General features: G+C 41.3%; 1 protein-coding gene across 1 annotated transcript in view; it reads right to left on the bottom strand.

The window, feature by feature from the left end:
* Positions 1 to 1,737: 1,737 nt before the first annotated feature.
* NCAM2 (neural cell adhesion molecule 2) overlaps positions 1,738 to 23,624 on the bottom strand; it is a 547,839-nt gene continuing 525,952 nt past the window's right edge. The window contains exons 17-18 of the mRNA XM_006128839.4: positions 19,723 to 19,842; positions 1,738 to 8,163 (exon numbers count right to left, since the gene is read on the bottom strand). Coding sequence (XP_006128901.1) covers positions 8,052 to 8,163; positions 19,723 to 19,842 — 232 coding nt within the window. The 3' untranslated portion in view covers positions 1,738 to 8,051. The remainder of the gene's footprint in view (positions 8,164 to 19,722; positions 19,843 to 23,624) is intronic.

Raw genomic sequence — 23,624 nt, 5'->3', positions numbered from 1 at the left:
GCCTAACATTCTCCCTTCACAGTTCAAAATTCCCCTGTTCCAGGCTAACTTGTCCAGAGACGTCTTCTGTTTTTTCTGCCATCATCCGAGCTAGCTGCAACATCTAATCCCAAGCAGCTGCTTCTTCTTCTAAGTAGCGCTGTATTTAAACATGCTGTCTCTTTTCCTGACTTTCCTTATTTTTGTCAGCTTTCTTGCCCTGCATTAGTATAACCTGCCATTTCCCCAGTCCCACCTGTGACTTAAAACCTGCCAATACATATATGGCAGCCCACATTTATAATTCATTATCTTGGGCAAAAAGAGGCCAATGTCCAAGTTTGAAAAACAAACAGCATTGGGCTCACAATGCCTTTTAGGAGGAAAGATACATTGGTATACTATGAACTTTAAAGGCCCTTATCCAAAGCCCATTGCAGTAAGTGAAAAGATTTATCTTTGCGTCAAATCAAATCTTGTATGAATTGCTCATTGACATGTATGGTGACATTTTTGCAAATCCCTTAAAACCTGTTTTTTTTCCCCACAAAGCAGTCAATTTAATTAGATGTTTCCTTGAAATTATATTAGCATTGAAAAAAATGTTTCAGTGCAGTGTGGACTTTTTTCTTTATAGCACCGTTAAAAACAAAACAGAAATATTGACTTAACCATGGTGCTTTTCCTGGGTATGTCTACACTAGGATTTTTTTTCAAAATAACTAAATTTGAAATAACAATTTCAAAATAAGTGTTATTCCCTGGGGAAAGCAGGAGTGCAGATATCGAAATAACCAGCTCATTATTTCAAAATGATAGTGTGGACACTGTGTTTATTATTTCAAAAGAAGGGGTGCTATTTTGAAATAACTTCCCAGTGTAGATTAGGGTTCACTTAGCACTGCTACAAACTTCAGCAAAACATACTGAGTGTTAAAAAAATTCTTAGTTAGACTTTATCTTTTACCTTTATACAAAGGGCATTTGCTACGTAGAGAGAAACATTTCTTCATCTCCTTACTAACTTTTAAAATATGCTAGATTATGGGATAAAATTGTGATGCAATTCTAAGATCAGTACTATCTTCTAATAAGGAAAATATCCCCGATGAAGAGAACCTGTAAAAGGCTCATGTGTGCCCTATGGTATGGCTACACTGTAATTACATACCCATGACTAGCATGTGCCAGCCGACTGGTTCACAGAGATCAAGTTAAAGAGTTGTTTGACTGTGGCATAGACATTTGGACTTTAGCTGCAGACCAAGTTCTAGGACTCACCCTTGTCTCAAGGTCCTAGAGCAGGGATAGGCAATAAAAGAACTTCAGCCTGCAGGGTTATTACCTGGAGGCCGCTGCCACTATGTTTACCTGCACCTCTGCAGGTATTGGAGGATTGCAGCTCCGGTTGGCTGCAAATCATGGCCAACAAGAGCTGCAACTCCGCAGGTATCAGTGTAACCATGGAGGTGGAGGCCTTCCAGGGTACGTCTAAACTACATGGCTCCGTCGACGGATTTAAATGATCGCGGCTTCATTTACATTTACATGGCTGCCGCACTGAGCCGACAAACAGCTGATCAGCTGTTTGTCCGCTCAGCACGCTAGTCTGGACACTCCCCTGCCGACATCAAAGCCCTTTGTCGGCAGCCCCGGTTAACCTCATCCCACGAGGAATAACGGGGCTGCCGACAAAGGGCTTTGATGTCAGCAGGGGAGCGTCCAGACTAGCGCGCTGAGCAGACAAACAGCTGATCAGCTGTTTGTCGGCTCTGCGCGGCAGCCATGTAAATGTAAATGAAGCCGCGATCATTTAAATCACTGCTTCATTTGACTTTGCCTATGTGTCTAATCTACATGCCTCTGACGACAGAGGCATGTAGTCTAGAGACAGCCCCAAGGACTAAATCTGTGAACTAGATCCATCTGCTCACCCCCATCCTAGAGCCCAGTTACCAGCCCAAGCTCATACAAGGCAAGACTGAACAGACACATGATATCAGCTTTCAACTACATAAAAGGGTTTAAAAGGAGAAGAGAGAAAATTATTTCCCATAGCCTCTGAAGAAAGGACAAGAAGCAATGGGTTTAAATTACAGCACGGGAAGTTTGTGTTTGACATTAGGAAAAAAAAATTCAGTCAGAGTAGTTAAGCACCGGAGTAAATTGCCTAGGGAGATTGTGGCATCTCCACTATTGGGGATTTTTAAAAGCAGATTAGGAAAACTTCTGTTGGAGATGGTTTAGATAATACGTAGTAATCCGACCGTTAGTGCAGGGGATTGGACAAGATAACCTCTCAAGGTCCCTTCCAGTCCTAAGATTCTATGATCTACATTGCAATTATTCGGTCCCCTACCCCAAGTCTTGAAAGCCCAAGTCAGCTGTCATGTGCCAGCCATGGGTTTTTTTAATTTCAGTGTAGATAGACCCTCACATCTGATTCTCAAAGGTGAGTCAAGTGGGAAGATCCTTGGACATATGTGGAGCCCACTGAAGTCAATAGATAAAATCCTGGAACTCTGAAATTTATTGGATTTTTATCATTAACTTCAATAAAGCCAAGATTTCACACAATAGTTATCTACACAGGTATTCTGCTCCACAACCCTTCAGATCAATCTGCAATATTAGGGTCTGTGTGCCTATATAATACCTAGGTCTGGTGGTGGTTTTCTACAAAGGGGTAAATTTTGCCTAATACCTATATCAAATACTCTAAATAAATAAATATGTTATTTCCAGTAACAGTTATAACACAGATAGTGAAGCCATGACCTTTTCTGCAGACAATGGTTTTACTGTAAGTAAAAAGGTGGGAAGAGAATCCAGAGTTCCTTCCAGATCTGAAAGAAACTGTTAAGATTTTAGAGGCACTGGGAGGACAAATAACATTTTGGAGAATCCCTAAAAGAATCTCAAAAAAGTTTCAACTTGAGGCATTTGTTCAAAATACCCATTCACAAGGAATTTCCTTCCATTATCTGAATCATGAACACATCTTTCTCTACCTAGAATAAATACATTTTAAAATGGTACCATCAAAACCGGGGAAAAAAGTGCTACCTCTCCAAATCTTTTATAGGTTTGAGGTTTTAAATATGATAGTGATTTGGAAAAAAAAAATCTGCCCACTTAACTTAGATACATTTTGTATTTCTGAGGCGGGGACTATTTCACTGTAAAACTTCAATTCGTCTAAACGGGATTATTAGGCAAATTACTGAAGGGTTGTTTTTTTTAAATAAAGCAGAGTGACATGCTATTCAAAGGCACAAATACATCTTGATTATCTGCTGTAAGAAACAGAAAAAAATGACATGATTGTAATACTACTGTTCAATGATTGGCACTTAATGAATAAGGACCTGATCGATTTCATTATCATCATGAAAAGAAAGCCACTTTTCAGATAACTATCAGTTCAAAGATGGGAGATGTCAAATGGAATTTACTGTCATGAACTGTTGTCAAAACCACCATTCTATATGACTATCATATGCTAAAGTTGTACATAGTAACAAAGAAAATAAAAATTAGGCCCTGATCCTCCTAACTGTTCCAAGCAAGTAGAATCTTCTACTTCTGCACATCCCTGTTGAAGTAAATGGGGTGCAGCATGAGTGGAGCTCCCAAGATTAGGGCCTAAATAAATTCAGCTTTTTCACAACTGGTATTAGCATCACCAGAATAGTAAATATTTCTGCCCCAGGCCCTCCCCCCAAAAAAATCACTGGGGTTGGGGAAAGAACAACAAAAATATTCTGCATAATATATATTTTAGGCTAAATTGCAAAAAGTTAATCAGAAATAATTAAAAAAATAATATGAGAAATCAAAATGCATCTCCTACTTAAAAAAATCTAAGCATTTTTAATCTTTTTCTCTTGATCTGTTGTTGAGTAGAGATTGTCTTTGTCATGTTTCATTTAACCTTCCAAGAACTGTCAAAAATATAAGTGACTTCTTGGCCCCCAACCCAAACTAAAACAGTGTAACAATTCAGGTTAATTTTACCAATAGTTATATTCAGTCAACTCTTCTGTCATTTCATACTAACACTTAAAATTACTTTCAGACAGTAAAAGTGACATTTATACAGATATATTTTCAGTCTAGAATACGAAAGAAAAACAAAGAAATGCTGTTATTCCATTTCTGCACATATCTTACAATTTAAACTACAAGCTGTCCCTCATGTGAAAACATTAGCAAAGATAGATATTTTGGTACATTCTTTCATGTTGTAAAAAAACTTGTACAGTTTTGCCTTTCTCCTGCATGGCATCAATGCCAAGAGCAAGAGATACCCTCTTAAACTTCAAATCAAAGACTATACTTAGAATAGTCCTTCACTAGTTTTACTCCATGTAATTCAAAGGCCATCACAGAATACCCCTGGTAAGAGGCATAACTTCAGAAAAAATAAATCTGGTATATTCAAACATGCAGTTATTCAGTTCCCATTAATATACTGAATAACAAAATACGTTTGTAGAGGGGGTTTTTTAATTTAAAGTGTAGTACAATCATAGCAATAATAAACATGCTGTATGGACCTCTTAGATTTTCAAATCCCTTTGCACTTATTTCCCCCCCTCACTTCTCTCCTTCCTCCTAATTTACAGCCATATCTAAGCAAAATTTGTCTTCACAGATGAAGGAACATGAAAGTTTCCTAGGCTTTGCAGCCACAGAGGCCACAATATTTCAGGGTGAAATAACCTACTGGCAAGCAACTGTTGCCAGGATTCTATCAACCTTGCATACAGAGCAAAGGGAACTTATTGTGTGACTGGTCCCATTAGTTCCACACTATATTTTTTGCATAGTGAGGGTCTGCTCATCATGAGTGAGGATGACAGGATTTGGCGTACTAGTGACAGAAAGAGCCTAAAGAAAATGCTGTTGTGGAGAGTGACAGTGTAGAAAGTAGACTACACAAACTGGCTGCGTCTCGACTGGCAAGTTTTTCCGCAAAAGCAATCGCTTTTGCGGAAAAACTTGCCAGCTGTCTACACTGGCCACTTGAATTTCTGCAAGAACACTGACGATCTCATGTAAGATTGTCAGTGTTCTTGCAGAAATACTATGCTGCTCCCGTTCGGGCAAAAGCCCTCTTGCGCAAATGCTTTTGCGCAAGAGGGCCAGTGTAGACAACATGGTATTGTTTTGCGCAAAAAAGCACCGATGGCGAAAATGGGGATCGGGGCTTTCTTGCACAAAACCGCGTCTAGATTGGTATGGATGCTTTTCTGCAAAAAGTGCTTCCGTTAAAAGCATTTGCGGAAAATCATGACAGTCTAGATGTAGCCATCATGTCCAAGTGAGATTAACTGTTTTCCTCTCTACCCCAACCTTCTCTTCTACAATTGCTCAAATCTTGTTTCCTCTCCTTTTACCTCAAGCTACCTGAATTGTTCAGGATACTACTTGGTTTCTAGCTTACACACACAAAAAAGGACATCAGTGGAGGAGGACTCTGGCTCTGAGTATTTTTCCAGTAGGAGAAACTTTCACTGCATGGTAGGAATGTGAATGATTAACTGGGTTAACTGGTGGGGCTGGAGCAGCTCCCAGCCTGCCACTGACAGGGGACTGCTCCAAGACCACAGAGAACCCAGCATAGACAGGGGATGCTCTGTTGTCCAGAACAACTGCTGTCTATAGCAGGCCCACACACCGTGCAGGGAGAGGTTGCTGCTGCATCCAGAGCAGCCGCGGCGCTGGGGCCACTCCAGCCAAGTGGTGTTTGGGGGTGGGGAACATTCCAGACTAGCTGGACTGGAGCAGCTCCCTCACTCCACCTCCCCATAATTGGTTAACCAATTAAATGGGAGTTTACATCCCTACTGTGTTCTGTATGAGGAGTGGCTCTGTCAATTACAAGCTAGGGGCCAGTCCCACTCAGCTTCCTCCGGATTCTCATTGACTACTCACTTCCAGAAAGAAATGAAGGAGAAAATTAGCAGGCAAGTGGCTGTCTATTAATTGTGTTTCTACCTGCTCAGTGCACCGCAGCAACAAGGCAGGATTCTGAGGAGTACCCCCTTCAGCTTTCCTTGACCTTGAGGCCTTGGGTTAGCATTAAAAGTGAGAGACTTGCAGCAGAATCATAGTGCATCTTTCACAGTTGCCCTATTCCTCAATTATCCCTTTCTTGTCTCGTGATTCTCTTTTAACCCTCTTCTCCAACCATCCCTATTGTCTGCACTGGCTTCTTGGCTCATTATGCATTCTCCACTAGATGGCCACCTAGGAGTATTTTAAGGAAAAAAAAACTAAAAAATTTTTGGGTCTTCTTTGGGTAATACATCAGTTTTAGAAGCAACCTAAGGAAAGGATGCCAGCAGATGCTCCCCTAAACACATCAGTGATTGAACCAATAGGGAGGCTAAATAATCATTCTCCCAAATTCCAGTTAATTTCCCAAACATGATTGTAGTCTGTTTGGCCACAAAATCATCTGACTTGCCGTAATCACCCACATATCAATTAAAAGTTGCATGACCTTCACCTGGGAAAATGAATAGTCAAAATACTATATCCATGAACCAACTATAGAGGTGGGCTATGTGGGTGTCACCCACTGATTAGAGCTAAAATTCATAAAACAGGTCTATATTCAGATGTGGAGAAGTTCTGCAATGGTATGATCCACAACTCAGCCCCTGAGGAACAGATATTTTAGATAGTGTTTGTTCACTGAATAGATCTGCCTCTTCCACAGTCAGCTCCTGATTAGTGTAAAAGGTGATGGATACTGAAGTCTGGATTAAGCACAAAATATTATTCCTCCAACTGGTAATAATGTAAAAGCAATCATCAATAGAAGAGGATTAATTTTTCACCAAAGTTGTAAATTATCTGATCATAATAGCTTATAACTTTCACAGCTGGTATAAGTAAGAGTGCTTGTCTTGGACTGTGAAGCTCAAAATATTTAACCTATTGTATACTGCAAATTTAGCAGTTTTATAATGTTCTTAACCCATGTTGTCAAAGTTCTTCTCTTCCTCCTTTCTTGATGTGTTTTTTTTTAATACAAAGGATATGCAATTATTAATTCTAAGCTACAAAACAAGTGCTGCTTAAAGGACAACTGATTAACAACATGCCTACAAGATGGAGGTGAACAACTCCTTTGTTATACTGCAATGCAACACTTTATTCCTTGACTAGGTGGTTAAAAGAAGGAATGATATATATTTATAAGTACATGGAGGCAACTAATTTGAGTTCATGTTTATTTTAAGATTTCATTTGAAGCCAAAAGCTATTATCATAAATCAGTGTTCTTCTCACACACAAAATATGTTTCCACATTTTAATTCACACATGATCTCTCAAACATTAACACAGAATATCTGAAAATCCAGTAGCCTTTCAGGGTCAAACATTCATGTAGTCCAGATGAGGCCTTTTTTTTTCTAAAAAATATTGAACCATATTTATTTTAAATCTGTACATCATATTTATTAGCCTTGTAATATATTTAAGAACCAATGTGCAGGTCTCTTCCCATCTAATAGTCAGTGTTTCTGTTTTGTGTCAAAGGACAAAAAGCAGCAGAGGTGGCTACTCAGCCTTTGCCAGCCCTCTGTCTCAAGTTTCTAACTGAGATTGTTTGTTTTTCCCCTTCTTTTAAAGCCCACCTAAACCCTCTGCTCTATTACCAATGAAAATAAATACAGGAGTACATGGCACTTTCTTTCATGTATTTAGCTTGATTTGTAGGATGTGGAGCTATTTGTTGCGTTGTCTGTGGCTGGGGGTAACTTGGTAAAAGTGTTTTTATAAATAGATCATTTTTGTAATATAATAAATTACCATACTTTTTTGCAGATTCAGATTGATACCAAGGGACTGTGGTCAGCCAGAACTACATACTAAAACATTAACAAAACAAAATAGAGAGGTACTGTAGACAGAAGTACTTTGATCCTATGTACAGGTGTACTAACTATTCCAAGCTTAAGTTGCCCAAGAAATTAAGGTCAGCTGTAGAGTTTTGGTCACAGGGTTACTCCAATCCAAATGCTTTTTTCCCCCCGACAGCTGTAGTCATCTTTCTATGCTTTGCTATCATCTTCTTTTGACTGGATGATGTCATTAGAAACTTTGATTTCTATAGTTTCTGGATTTAAAGCTTCTTTCCCATTTTCTTCTTTTAGTGGCAGTTTCCTGTGAGAAATGTGGGAAAGTCATTATTTATCTACAATCATTCACCTTGTTTATAATATAAAACCAAATTGATTTTTAAAAACATATGGGTGCAGTATCTATTCATATAAAACCTCTAAGGGGTAAATTTTAGAGGATGCTCTCTGCAACACACTGCAATAGAGATAGCCCATTCAGGTAGATAAAGTAGTGCCATGCACACACTTATTTTCCTGTGTGATAGCCCAAGACAGATATCAATCTGGTCCTGTACTATCAGTGGATTGAGGTAGTCTTCATTAATCAAAAAACAAATTTAGGAACAAATTGAGCAGCTCTAGAAAAACCTTATAATTGCAACATCTATTGTTGATAAAGACAAACTAATCCCCCAATCATTGGTTTGATGAAATTTAGGCTTGCTGGAATGTACAAGGAAAATAATTTTTCATCAAAAGGTTAAACAATGAGCATGAACTAACGGAGGCTATGTCTAAACTGCAGGCTTCTTTCGGAAGAAGCTTTTCCGGACGAGATCTTCTGGAAAAACTTCTTTTGAAAGAGAACATCCACATTGCTTTTTGTATGCGCTTTTGCTATCTGCTTTTTTGAAAGATAGTGTCCACATTGATTGGACACTATGTCACATTTAAGTTGTGATTACTATGGATGGAGTGGCCAACAGGGCACCTGTGCTTTTTCCTGGAGGCCTCTTCTATAGAAAACAAACGTCTCTTCTCCGTCCACACATGCCTTTTTCCGAAAGAGCTATTTCAGTAAAAGGCTTCTTCCTCATAAAGAGAGGTTTACGTCTGTCAGAAAAACCCCTACGTTCTTTTGACTTTCTGTCGAAAGAATGCAATAACAGTGTGGATGTAAGTGTAGTTTTTCCAGAAAAAACAGCCTTTTTTCTGGAAAAACTCTGCAGTGTAGACATACTCTGAAAGATAACAAAGACAAGAAAAGGAGGGGACTTGTAACTTTGAAGGTGAAGATCTAAAATAATTTTTGAGACGCTGAAGGAAACAAACTGCCTCAATACACAAGTAATTGGTCCACTAACAGATAAATTAAGTGAGATATTAAATAGAAGCTGATTTAACACCAGTAGTAGGCTTATAGTAATGTCACTAATAATTGCAAACTGTTTCTAATAGAAAAGCTCCTGTGACCCTATGAATGTAATTCAAGATATCCATGTTTTTAAATTCCATTGGCTTCTATTAAAAAATTGAAAAAAAGAAAAATAGAACACTTGACAAATCTAAAGAATCCCTTCTTTGATGTCAAAGTCTTAACTGGCTTTGTATACACACACGTAAAAATGCACAGGTCCAGTAATAATCAGTTTAATAAATAATACAATCTCACAATATATTTACTATGTTTAAATTTATTTTTTAAGTGCATGCAATATTTTTGCTGGTTTTGAGTTTTCCTATAGGTCTTAAATTACTTTCATATATTAATTTGCAGCTGCCAGAATAAATATTTGAGTTTAAAGGCTTTTAAATGAATTAACTTGAGACTGAAAAAATACAAAAACATTGTTTTTCCTTAGGCTTGTAAGCTATTTTGATGACAAAAAGACTAAGACGCCTACCTGTACCAGTTTTTCAGTTGCCTAGATAACTAAATAATACTATTTGAGTAACAGTCATTAAAAGCTTCAGAGTGGTAGCCTAGTTAGTCTGTAACTGGAAAAATTTATATATATATATATATATATACATATATATATATACACACACACACACACACACACACACACACACACACACACAGGCAGTCCCCGGGTTACATACAAGATAGGGACTGTAGGTTTGTTCTTAAGTTGAATCTGTATGTAAGTCGGAACTGGCATCAGCCGCTGCTGAAACTGATCAGTTTCAACCGCTGCTGAATCTGGACGCAAGTTCTGACTTACATACAGATTCAACTTAAGAAACCCAGGCGTCCTCAAGTCAGCTGCTGCTGAAACTGATCAGCGGCTGATTCCAGGAAGCCTGGGGCAGAGCAACTGTGCCTCGGGCTTCCTGTAGTCAGCCGCTGGTCAGTTTCAGCAGCGGCTGACTTGGGGACGCCTGGGGCAGAGCAGGTGGGGTGCTGCTGGGTTGCTCCAGTAGCGCGGCACCTCGGCACTACTGGAGCAACCCAGCAGCACCCCAGCTGCTCTGCCTCAGGCGTCCTGATTCAGCCGCTGCTGAAACTGACCAGCAGTGGCTGAATCAGGACTCCTGGGGCAGAGCAGCTGGGGTGCTGCCGGGTTGGTCCGGAGCGGCACTGCAAACCTCAGGGGAAGCCGGCGGGACAGCCCAGGCGCGCCTGGGCTGCCCGGCTGCCCAAGCCCCTCCGCGTCTTTGCTCCGCGTCTTCCTGGTCTGTAGACCAGGGAGACGCGGAGCAGGTTTTCTTGCCCCGGAGTACACGGGCGGCGGGACCTTGAGGTCCCGCAGTCCATGTCCTCCGGGGAGAGAAAAGCCCTGTTGGTAACTGCGGATCCGACGTAAGTCAGAGCCGCGTAAGTCGGGGACTGCCTGTGTGTGTGTGTGTGTATATATATACACACACACACACACACAAATGCACAGCTCCAGTTGTAATCAGTTTAATGTAATCAGTTTAATAACTGGAAAAACTTAAAAAGCTAAAAGTCTAGCAGCACCTTAAAGACTAACGAAACATATAGGTGGTATTATGAGCTTTCGTGGGCACAGTCCTCTTCTTCAGAGTCATTAAAAGAATCATTTACTTCATTGGACTTTGGATCATTAACTAAATAATTCACAAGGTGTTATCACTATTAAGTAGAATTACAGAAAAATACTTTATTTCAAAAGTTTAACCCACTCATCACAAATGACCTACTGTATGATACATTACGGTGCTGGTTGAACCTCTGGGGTCTGGGACTCTCTGTTCCAGCAACAGCCATGATCTGGAAGGACCACAGATGATTCTGGACAAGAGAATCTTAGTGGCAGAGGTTGGTGGTGGCTCAGAGCGGAGCTGGATGGTGAACTAGCAGGGCAGTAGAGCCCACAGGGCACCAGAGCTCCCAGCCGCTGGGGCTGGGAAGCTGGTAGGGCGACTAAGAGGTCCAGCGTGGCAGCAGAGCCCACAGCCAGTAGGAGAGGGCAGCAAAGCCCCCAGTCATTGGGGCCACTGGGAGCTCTGGAAGGGCTGCTGCAAGGCTTAAGGGGCCGGGAGCTTGCGGGTGCGGGGGAGGAAGGGGCTGCTGCAGCTCACGGGGACAGGAGTCTTGGGAGGGGAGCCCAAGTGGCTGGGAAGAGCCCAGTGAGGAGGAGGAGGATGGTATTCATATTGCAAAAATAAAATGAAATACGTTTCAATTTTAGCAAAGTAATTACAACTATAAAATTTAATTTGTTAGTGCTTCAATGAGAGAGAAGTTTGCACTTGATTATTTTTTAATATTTCAAAAACCCTTTGACAAGTTCCCTCACCAACGGCTCTTGAACAAAGTAAGCAGCCATGGGATAAGAGGAAATGTCTTCGCATGGATCAGTAAATAATTAAAAGACAGGAAGAGGTTATCAATAAATCAATGGTCAGTTTCCACAGTGTAGAGAGGTAAATAGTAGCTCCACCAAAGCTGTACTAGCAGCTGCTATTTAACATGATCATAAGTGATTTGGAAAAGGAAGTCAACAGTGAGGTGGCAAAGTTTGCAGATGATACAAAATTATTCATGATACAGTAAAAGTCCAGTGGTCCGGCATCCAATGGTCCAGGACTCCTGATGGTCTGGCACCATCTGGAACCCAAAAGTGCTCCGGGCAGCCGGACAATTGTAGCTGCTCTGCCCCCAGCTTCCCCGATTCAGCCACTGCTGAAACTGACCAGCGGCTGACTCCGGAAAGCCCGGGGCAGAGCGTGCTGTGCCCCAGGCTTCCCGGAGTCAGCCGCTGGTCCGTTTCAGCAGCAGCTGACTTGGGGAAGTCTGGGGCAGAGCAGCTGGGGCGCTTCTGGGTTGGTCCTGCAGAGTCGAGGGGCGTATCCCCCCCACTCCACCACAGATCCCTCATAGCCCCTCCTTCCTATAGTCCAGCATATTTGATAATCTGGCACCCCCTGGTCCTAAAGTGCCGGATTATCAGAAGTTTACTGTAGTTAAATCTAAAGCTGACTATGAAGAGTTATAAAGGGATCACAAAAATCTGGATGACTGGGCAGCAAAATGGCAAAAGAAATGCAGTGTTGATAAAAGCAAATAATGCAAATTGAAAAGCATAATACCAAGTATACATAAAAAGTGATTGTGTCTAAAATAGCTGATACCCCTCAAGAAAGAGTCCTTGGAGTCACTGTGGATAGCTCTTTGAAAACACCCATGCAATGTATATTGGCAGTAAAAATGGCAACAGAATATTAAGAATAGAAATAGGATAGATAATAAGAGAGAAAATATCATACATTCCACTGTACAAAACCATTATATCCACATCTTGAATATTGCATACACGACTGATCAGAAAAGACATACACAGTCGCTGGATTTGAAAATGTTGAAAAAAGTACAGACAAATGATTACGGATCTGGAAGAGCTTCCATATGAAGAGAAATTAAAAAAAAAAGATTGTGACTTGGAAAAGAGACAAGAAAGGGGGGAATATGATAGAAATCAATAAATCATGATGGATGCAGAGAAAGTGAATAAGGAAATATTATTGATCTCTTCACACAACACAGGTACCAGGGGTCATTCAATGAAATTAATAGGCAGCTGGTACAAACCAAACCAAAGGAAATACTTTTTCACATAATGCATAGTCAACCTGTGGGACTCACTGTCAGGGGACATTGTGAAAGCCAAAAGTACAACTGGATTAAAAAAAAAAGAATTAGATACATGCATGGAGGCTAAATTAATCAATGGGTATTAACCAAGATGCTCAGGGATGGAGCCCCATTTTCTGGGTATCCCTAAGCTTTTGGCTGCATGTAGCTGGGACTGCTTGACGGGGTTTTTTTTTTCCCCCACTCAATAATTGCCCTGTTCTTTTCATTTCCTCTGAATTGTCTGGCACTGGTCTCTGGCAAAAGACAGGATACTAGGCTAGACGGACCATTGGTCTGATCCAGGATGTCCATTCTTATGTCCTTTTCTTGATGGGGCATAATTGAATTAAGTTGTATGTGATCTATTTTCACTCCTAAACCTGTTCAGATACCATAATTTAATAACTTCTTGTGTGACTGATTATGATATTCGTTCACAGAGACATGTGATTGTGTATTGAAGTACATAGATCCTTGCCTTATTAGCAAGAGAGGTCAACTTTGGTACAACTCTAAAACACAACCAGTGGTATCATGTTAAATTCAATAAATTTGTTTTCAGATCTCATGAGGATACTAGGATCTGCAATATCCACAGCAAATGGTGTAGAAAATACTTTGCAAATTTTAATTTCAGCTTGGTTCAATATTCAATTAGGAGTTCTAAAATACATCATTATAATCTTAGAAAGAAATGGCTGAAAGTCAGAATGCAACTAGGTTGTGATTCCTGTCATTTCTCTCCACAAGTGTTTGTAATGTTATTATTTCCCCTCTCCCTAATCAAAAATAACAAAGCATTTGCCCTGCATACTTATATTAAGATCATTCAGGAGAAAATATATTTGCTAACTACTCAGGCTAGCACCTAGCTTTGACACCTAGCTTTTTTGTTATACAGTAGTCATTTAATTGGAACAAGATTTGATCCCTTTCTGCAGTTAAACTCTATTTGCAACACTTCCCCCCCCTTATAACTACAGTACTTGTGTGCAGAGAACAGTGTAATCTGATCCTCTTCTATTACCGTACACTAGACTTTGAACTGCGTAGCATTAAACACTTTTATCCTGGACCCCACTATGATTGCTTTGAGCTGGTCTGCAATCACAAAGCAGCTGGAAAGCCTGATTAGCTAGCTACCTGAGGACTAGGAAATGCCCATTTAGCATAGGGCTAGTGTATATTTCATACACTTTGGGTAAAGACATGAAAGTACTGCAAGTTTGTAAAATTAATCTGGTTCTTTACTGAGGTAAATATTTAAATGGATCCTGTAACTGCAGATAGTCTGGCAGCCATAACTGAATGATTTCCAGATGATTCTTCCAAATTCTTCTTTTCCACGATCTGTGCTACTTCCTTCAAGTTCCAAGCAGGTTACTACATCTTTTCTTTTAAGCCATCTTGATTCTCTGGTGCATTTGTCTCTGTGCTTATCTATTATCAAGTCCCAGAGACTGTGTATTACAATAGTCCAACCTTGTCAGGTATAGATCCCCTTCTGCCTCTATGCTGTTGCTATCAGGCTCTTGGATGTGTTTCTTGCTGACTCTGGTTTCTTATTGTTTGTGGGTACTCGGAGGGGAAGACATTGTGTGCTCAAAATCCCATTTGGTACTGAATCATTTGAATTCTTCTGCAATGTACAGTCTGGGCAGAGTTTTAGGTATGTTCTACCTTCCAAAATGCACCTTTTGGAGTTCTAGTCCTCCAGATAGTCCACTTCTCAGAAACAATTTTTCTCCATGGTTTCATTCTGTCAGGGGTGATAGTACTCAAGACACTTATCAGCTGTCCTTGTGTTTCAGGTATTATTCTTGGCAACAATTTGGCTTTCAGAGCCAGTGAACAGCAAGCTGCAATACAAGTCTACAATGCACTATCACACACAGTGAAAACTCCCTAGTGCACTTTGATCTATCCTTTTTTATCTATTCTAGGTTGAGGCAGGTGTAGACCAAAGCACAGTACATAACTTTTACTTTGCCATTGAAGGCTCTATATGGCTGGTGAGTGAGCAGAAGTAGCCTAGAGTGCTGTAGATTTATACCCCTGCTTACTGTGTACTAACTCTCCAGTTAAACAAGCCCTCAGTCTCATATTTCTCATCTGTGTCCTTCCCATCACCACCCTCTGTAATGAAAGTAAAAAAGCTTTAACCCCTACATTTACCTCAGTACACAAACACAATACCTGCTTCAACATGCTTATGCAAGATTTTTTTCTTTTGCTCTGGAAATCCAACATTTCCAAATGGTTGGGGTCTCTCCAATCTCCCTGTCAGCTATCATTCTAGGCACTGTTTTGCTTATCTGTCAATGACTTTCTTACTCATTAGACTGACTGTCACCATGTTTCACATGCCATGTGCTGAGTAACAATATGAGGAAAATCCATGTTTTTGTAACTAAACAGCTATTTATTATAAGAACTATTTATAGAGATACTGCACCTGCAGCTAGCATCCTAGCCATGAGTAGAGACTGACTTCTGGCTCCCCTTCCAAATGATTCCCTCTTGCAATACGTGCTCCCATCTGCAAGTTCCATGTGGATTGGTAGAGTGCACGTGGACCTATGCCACTCTTTTAAACTGCACCCTTTGAGTAGGGCAGGGCAGAGGATAAAAATGCTGGGCCCCAGGAAGGCTGGGCAGGGAGGGAATCTCCAGACATTGCTAGAAAGGGCAGGGTCTCAGGGAAAAGAGGTGCCCTGGGGGCTACCTGCCACCTATTCTGCACAGCCCAGAAAGCACAGCCAGGGGCTCCAGCTGTGATTTGAAGGACCTGGGGCCCCAGCCATTGCTGCAGCAGCAGTGGCAAGGGCCCCAGTCCCTTTTAAATTGCTAGATCCCAAGCAGCTGCTCCCTCCCCCTCATCCCAATCAACAGCCCTGATATAGGGGATAAGAAGACAACAACATGGCTATGTTGAGCATGTCCCTTTGCCTTAACTATTCCAGGCTACCAAAATGGCCCACTAAGTATCATTCAGCCAGGGAAGGTTAAAGCATCCTTAAAGCAGCTCTAACTTTGGCCAGAGCTCCTAGGATCAGGGTGGTCAAGGAGTGGCCTTTTCCTATTACCACACTATGTTTTGTGTGGAGTGCAGCTCAACTAGACCTCCAGGTCTAGTCATACAATTACTACTGTAGTCTACAGGATATTCTGCAATTTGATTCTTATGTCACTAACAACTACAAGTAGACCTCCCTAGCAACTTAACTGGTCCAAAAACAAGGGGATTTGCTGGACCAGGGGAGGTCCCTCCCAGCATGGCCCATGCTGTCCTGCTGCCCCGACTAGGACTCTGGCCTAGTCCCACTGCTGCCTGCCTGATTGTTGCTGCCTCTGGGGCAGGAGCTCTGTGGCCAGGGATAGAGCTCCATAGCTGGGGCTGGAGCTCCACGGCTATTGCTGCCATCCCTGAGCTCCAGGGTTAGGGCTGCACCTTCTCAGCTGCCGCTGCCAGCCCCTAAGCTCTGTGGCTGGGCCCAGAGTTCCATGTCTGCTGCTGCCGGGCCCTGGCTACTGCCTGGCCACAGGGGCCAGAACTCCCTGTTGGGTCACCCAACCCTCTACGCCCCAGCTCCCAGCTGAGTTTCCACTCTCCTGTCACTCTTGCCCTGCAGCCCAAACCTCCCTATACCTGGGCTTTGTGATCCAGGAACATCCGTGGACCGATTGTTGCCGGACCAGAGTGTCCCGGATAAGGGAGGTACAACCTGTAGTACATCCTAATATATTAAGTCTGTGTCTTTTTTGTGTATTAGTTTGTACTCTGCAGATTACTCCATACTGTCAACAGTTCAATCAGTTGTGATCTATTTTAAGCATGTCTATAGTGCTCGTCACTGGAATACCAAATGACTACAGCAATATTATAGTTACACCATAATGCCATAACACAACTCAATTGCTCAGCATTATCAAGAGACAAATTCTGCTGCATTTGTTTGTATTGGAAGTTTTTTCACTGATGTATTTCCAAGAGAACTTGGGAATCTGTCTAGATAGGTCTTAGTTTTCTATAGCACTTCTCACTGTAGTATCTACACTCTTCCCAGAAAATTAAATCCGTATTGCAGGGCACCAATAAAATAGTATTGATGGAAATATCAGTTAAGTTATTCCACTAAATGCAGAGCATATGCTCTTTTTTACACTTAGCCTCTGAACTGAAACTTAAACTGTTCAGACACATGGAACTACAAAAAAGGAACATATATCAACTTTTAATCCTCTAACATTTCCCTACAGATATCAATAGCAGCCAGTAGCACCAGATCTTGCCTTATTGAGTAGGAATTCTTACATTTTGCAGTTCTAAGAGAAGGCATGGAAGATGCCTTTTCTGTGTGTTCAGAAACAGATGAGGATTAAGCACTCATTTTCCTTTTAAAAAGTTATTTTATTTTCTGCAGAAATGTTTGATTTGCTGATTTCCACATCATTTACTATGTAAGGGTCTTTGCAGAAACAAGTGATTCTTGTTGTCATCAGCACAAAGATCTTCACAAAAAGCACAGAGGCTTGTGCTCAGACTCTTCTTCCATAAATGTAAATCCACATTGAGACTCACAGGCCATTACTTTCTGGATGAATTTATCTAGTAATTGAGCTGTCTTCCTTCGGTTCACATGGTTGGGGCCCCAGTACCAATTACTCTGCTATTATAGCTATTGAAATATCAGTCTATTTTTACACGCAAATCTAATTTTCAAGAGAAGGAAAAAAATAGATACATACATCCAAAATACTCACCATTGTGAAAACTCAGTGACTGACTTTGAAAAGTGTTATGCTCATTCGCGATCTACCGTAAAACAAGTTACACACTCTACACATAGCTCACAGAGACTATATAAAATGGTAATAGGAATGGTGCTGCTCCTCTGAGTTTCCTCTACTGGCTATAATTGCTAAAACAGAGGACAGAATCTAGTGCCCATCAGAATTCATACTTCTGGTTACAAAAGAGCCAGTAGCTGTGCCCTCCCCATGTAATGGGGTAATTGCTTTTGGAGAACTTTCTGCCAGCAATGACCTGTCTCCATATCTCCTTCTGTGCATGATCCCTTAATGAGCTCTGTGCAACTCAAAGGGTATGAAACAAAAGTCACCTGCTGAAGTTCTACATGGTATGAGTTAAATTAAATTCAAAATAAAGTCTCTTCTGCCCGGACTCCAGCTGGGCACAGCCCCTCCTTCCCAAAGGACTATATTGTCCTTCTCTCTGAGTAGCTAGAGAAGGTGCAAAACCCTTTTTCAACTTCTCCCTGCTCCAAGCTCTGACTATCACTAAAACTCTTTACTCTCCTCTCTGAGTCAGGAGCCTATTAATCTTTTTCCCTGGACCTGGATTCAGACTCTCTCCTTGAATCAGGAGTCCCAAGCCCACCACAGAACTAGAGTATAATCAAATAGACACTTTTACTCCCTGCAGGAGCCATTCTTACCCACTACAGCACTCATCTGCAGCCGTTTTTCTCAAGGCACCTAAATTTCCCAGGCTTTATTCTGGTTAACACTCCTAGCTTGAATATTAGGCTCATACTTAAGCCTCTTTCCCTAGGAACTATCCCATGTGTCTCTCTATTCCTCCCTTACATCCCCAGACTTGGCCTGACTTTATTACCTTACTCATTGCTATGTATCTGGGGAAGTGTGTGGATTTTGGCACAGGTGCACGGAGGCTCCATTTCCTTGTGACAGCTCCTACTTTCCTGAATCCACTACAGAGTGTACAGTTTCTGCAGCCATCTTGGAAATCTCCTTCAGCTGCTCCTCAGCATGCAGCTCCCAGCAATAGAGCTGAGGGGAGGTAAGTAGGCAACTCAGAGGAGCTGTTCCTGAGCACTCTCCGGCTAGCTATAGCAAGTGACCTTGAACACACAGCTGGGCTCCAAGGCTATGTCTAGACTGCAGGCTTCTTTCGAAAGAGGCTCTTTCGAAAGCATCTTTCGAAAGAGCCTCTTTCGAAAGATCACGTCTAGACTGCAGGCGGATCTTTCGAAAGAGTAATCTGCTTTTTCGAAAGAGAGCACCCAGCGAGTCTGGATGCTCTCTTTCGAGGAAGCCCTATTTACATTGAAGAACGCCTTCTTTCGAAAGAGGAACTTTCGAAAGAAGGCGTTCTTCCTTGTGAAACGAGGTTTACCGCCATCGAAAGAAAAGCCGCGTTCTTTCGAAATAATTTCGAAAGAACGCGGCTTGAGTCTGGACGCAGGGGAAGTTTTTTCGGGAAAAGGCTACTTTTCCCGAAAAAACCCCTGAGTCTGGACACAGCCCAAGTTACACAACTGCAGAGTATGTTTGGGATGGGCCATGGGAATAACCAGAGGAGACTTATATTTACAAGGGACACAGAAGCAGCAATAGGATGCCGCTTGGGAAAGACAGCATTCATTTAAAATTGATCTGTAGGTTTTTCCTAGCTTCTTCTTCCCTCAGTGCCAGAAAGGGCAGTACAAAAGCAGTACAAAAAAGGGCAGGGGCCTGAAAATTAACATTGTCCCCACCCCTGCAGCAGGGACTGGACAACCTGCAGCTTCTGTTGTGCTGTAGGTTAGGCAAGTGCATAGGAAAGGGACGGAGATGCTTGCCCCTTCCTGTAGCTATCGCTGCTAGAACAAGAGACTTGGATAAACAAAGCGTGCCAGCATATCATTCCCATAATGCTATCAGTGCTACTTTTTACATGCACACAGCTGAAACTCCACTCATTCTGGTAGTGCACCGTCTTTGAAAAGCTTTTAGAAATACCAGATTACATACTCAGGTTCTGTGAGTGGTGTGGTTTCATTTGGCTCATTTACTGGACTCCCGTCTTCATGATTGGTAATTCTTTCATCCTCTGTTCTCATTTCCACTATCGGCTCTTTTGATCCATCTTTCCTAAAGAATATTAACAGAGTCTTAACCTCTATGATTATGGCATCAGAATACATTACACTTTATTAATTACCGTGAGCCTTCTTTTCACAAAGAAGAAAAATCAGACCCAATGATTAACACTGGAATACGTTCCACAGTTGCAGTCCTGATTTCTTACAACCTTCAAAGTATTCTGTTGTTGTGGCTGCTTATCTGGTCCTAAAGCATGTATGTGTGCCATAAAATCTCAAAAGAAACTTTATTTATGAGTTCATAATAAATGGACACCTTGTTGCTGGCAACAGACCTAACTAAAGCAACAAGGAAAACAGTGCTTGACTATCATTTGCTCTAAGGCCCCTTTATAACACTCTGGCAGGATATTGAGCCTTTATGTAGGTATAAATATAAAGCTGTGACCATTTTAGGGCTTCTCGCAGCTCCCATAGAAATTTAAAGAGTGCTTAGTGTGAAGTGAAAATCTGACCTACTCATCAGACTTGAATAGCTCATAGCAAACATTTAAACTGGCTTCTGAAATATATATATCACAGTTCTGTTGTTTATGAACCTCTTAAACAATTGGGGTTTTTTCCATAAAAATCAGACAATGAATTGTAAGCAATTTGTGGCAAGGGTTGTTGCTTGCTATGCAGTGTAACAGTGTCCAGCACAATGGGGCCACAATCAAGATCACAGCCTCAAATCACTACAGCAATACAAAAAAATTATGATAATTAATAACTAGCACAATTTTCTATGTTACAAGGGCAGAACAACGAGTGTCCCAAAAATGTAAACTTCCAAGATAGTAAGAATCACCCCCTTTCCTCTCCTTGAGATCACATCCTGAATCAGATTCCTAGAAACTTAAATCACTTGAATGTTGAAAACCCAGAACAACTGACATATAGGTGGGCAATCCCTTATCTTTAGCAATCTGTTTTCTAGACCTGCTGTAGTCCACAATTCAGCCTGGTTGCTAGTTCCCTGAATTTAGACTGGGTCCCATGACAAGGAACATGTCTTAGATTATCTCATGTCTCATTTCTATATTGTGATAAAAAATATAAGTCTTCTATACTTTACAGATGTTCTTACATACCTAGCTGCAATAAGATGGAGAGCTCTAACTAACTCTGAGAGGTTAGATATTCTCAGAAAGAGTAATTCTCTCCTAACAGCTATGCAGACTGACAGAGAGATAGGCAATGGAACTGGAGTTGAAGAAAAAGTATAGACCAGGGGTGGGGAAGAGGTGGCTAGCAGGCTGGATTTGGCCCACCAAGCTGGTGGATCCAGCCTGCAGCCTCATTGCTGGCACCTTTACTACAGCAGCTATGCAGTCTGGGCAGGGAGGAGAAAGCTTCGCGGGCTGTCCCTGCTCCCTAGCAAAATCCCCCAGCTCCTGTTGGCCAGTTTTCAGCCTATAGAAGCAGATAAATTTTGTTGAAGGTATGGGCAGCAAATGAAGCCTCCTCCCTCGCTCACCCCCATCCGTCCTTGTGCCGGAGCAGAGCTACATGGAGCAGCTGCCCATCACACAGGCTGGGAGGCTCAGGTTCCCACAGAACTGATGGCTGGGTGCTGCCTAGGTAAGCACCTTCTATCCAGAGCCTGCCTTTGGCTCCCCAGCCCCTCTCTCCCCACAATTACCTGCCCCAGGCCACCATCCAAATCCTTTGTATTCCCTCTCCCCACTTCCTCCAGGTCACAACTCCCCCCCAGTTCCTGCACCCGCCCACACTCTTCCCCCAGACCACAATCCTTTCCTGCACACATACCCCCCCTCAACCCTGCACCTCATTCCCCTGCTCCACGTCACCATCCAAACCCTCTGCACCCTTCCCCCAGGTCACAACTCCCTCCCAGATCCTGCACTCCCTCCTATGCCCCTTCTCCAGGCGAGAGTCCTCTCCTGGACCCTTCACCCCAAGCCTCTGTCCCAGATCATAACCCCCTCCCTCACCCAAACTCCCTTTCAGATGCCACACTTCATCTCAGTCCTCTATCCCAAGCTCCCTTCTACATCTCACCTTCCATCCTAGACCCCACAATCCCTCTACAGAAGCACAGCCCTTGACCACTTACCAAAATCTTGGAGTGGTCCCCCTTTAAAAGTTATTGCCCACCCGGCTGTAGACCATATTGAGAAGCTAGGGATCTCTGTGTTACAATAATACTCAACAGCACTTTGGCATCTGTAAAATTGATGCTTAAGCAGTGTTCATAAACTTCTGAAAATGATAATTTTCAATGCATTTAAATTAGTCAAACATTTATTTTTAAGGCATCAACCGTAAGTGCACAATTTAGGAAACATTTGAGTGCTAATTAGGAGCTAGCTAACTAGCAACCTTTTCATATAGGCGCATGTTAGAAGAAGGCCTACTTCAAGTGTGCAACAATTATTGATCATAATGAGAATGGCGAAGGATATTATATTTAGAATCTTATTTCCAACAAAAATATATATCCAAAATCCTAGAAAATATTATTTTATCAGAAAGCAGAATGCACATAGAATGTGCTCTTCATTTATAGAGTATTTATATGCACCATGCAGGAAAAAATAAGAAGAAAATTCTAGTTGCTGGAAACACCTTACTTTAGTTTTATTTTAGGTGTTGCATAAATTCGTCATGCACTATATTTCTACAATCAGTACAACATATGGAACATAATTCTAGGTGATACATTTCTCAGAAATCAAATGTAATTAAAGATAAATTGAGAGTTCTACTCATTCCACTAAAAATATGCAAGTATCCAATGCTTTATTTTAAGATATCTATTTAAGATGCAATTCATGAAAACTGAGATAGCTCAGGATTGTCTGGAAATGCTAGACTAGCCTGCATTACACAATATATGATGTTTTGAAACATGCTGAAATAAGGCTGTAGGACTGTTGCCTTCCTGGGATCATAAAACAACACATGATCTTAGTCAAAAGAGACTAGCATTTACCAAAACCATCCCAAGGGAAAAAAAAGGAATGTAAATAAATAAGACATCATGCCTACCAGAAAAGGGTCTAGATGTAATCCTAAAAGAAATCTCTTTCTATATGTGCTTAGTGGTCAGCTTTGTGTTTTCTTGAAGCTTTATATTGTTGGTAAATCAGATACTGACTGATCAAAATGAACCTGTGTTTGCTAGCTAGATATAAAATGCTTATCAGTGAAACATTTGAAACTTCAGCACACTAATGTCCTGATTCAGGATATTACCTAAGCACAGACTTAAATCTATCCCCATTTAGCCAAGTACTTATCCACATGCCTAAGAGCTTTGTTGAATAGGGATGGATTGCTAAATTTGAGCCTAAGAGCTCTGTTCTCTCTTTATCTATTGAATCTGAAGATTGTATTATTAATAGAAAAAATGATGCTATCCCTGCCTCTTATTGTAAGCCACATACAGATGGTATTCTTGTAGATTTTTTTACATGTCTATTGAATTATGCTAGGTGGGCATGGTTGAGAAGGAAAACTTTCAGATCTAAAATACAAGGGAGGAAAACATTTTAAAAATGGGAGCAAGGTCAGTATTATCTCCTTCAAATGCTTTGAAAACTTTGTAAAAAAAATTGAAACACAAAGTAATTTTGACTTATATGACATGAAATTACTCAGTTGGACTTCCATAGTTCTTATTGATCTCTCAGCATTAAAGGACATTTCCTTCCACATAAATGAACTGTTCTTTCTATACATCCAATGAATAAGGCTTTTTCCCTCCATCGGACCTGGTATTCTGTTTTTTCTTAGTCACTAATTTTATTTTTAGCAAGTATTTGC

The sequence above is a fragment of the Pelodiscus sinensis genome, chromosome 1, assembly GCF_049634645.1.
Source record: "Pelodiscus sinensis isolate JC-2024 chromosome 1, ASM4963464v1, whole genome shotgun sequence".
Taxonomy (NCBI): Eukaryota; Metazoa; Chordata; order Testudines; family Trionychidae; genus Pelodiscus; species Pelodiscus sinensis.
This window is presented reverse-complemented; position numbering and strand designations above follow the sequence as displayed.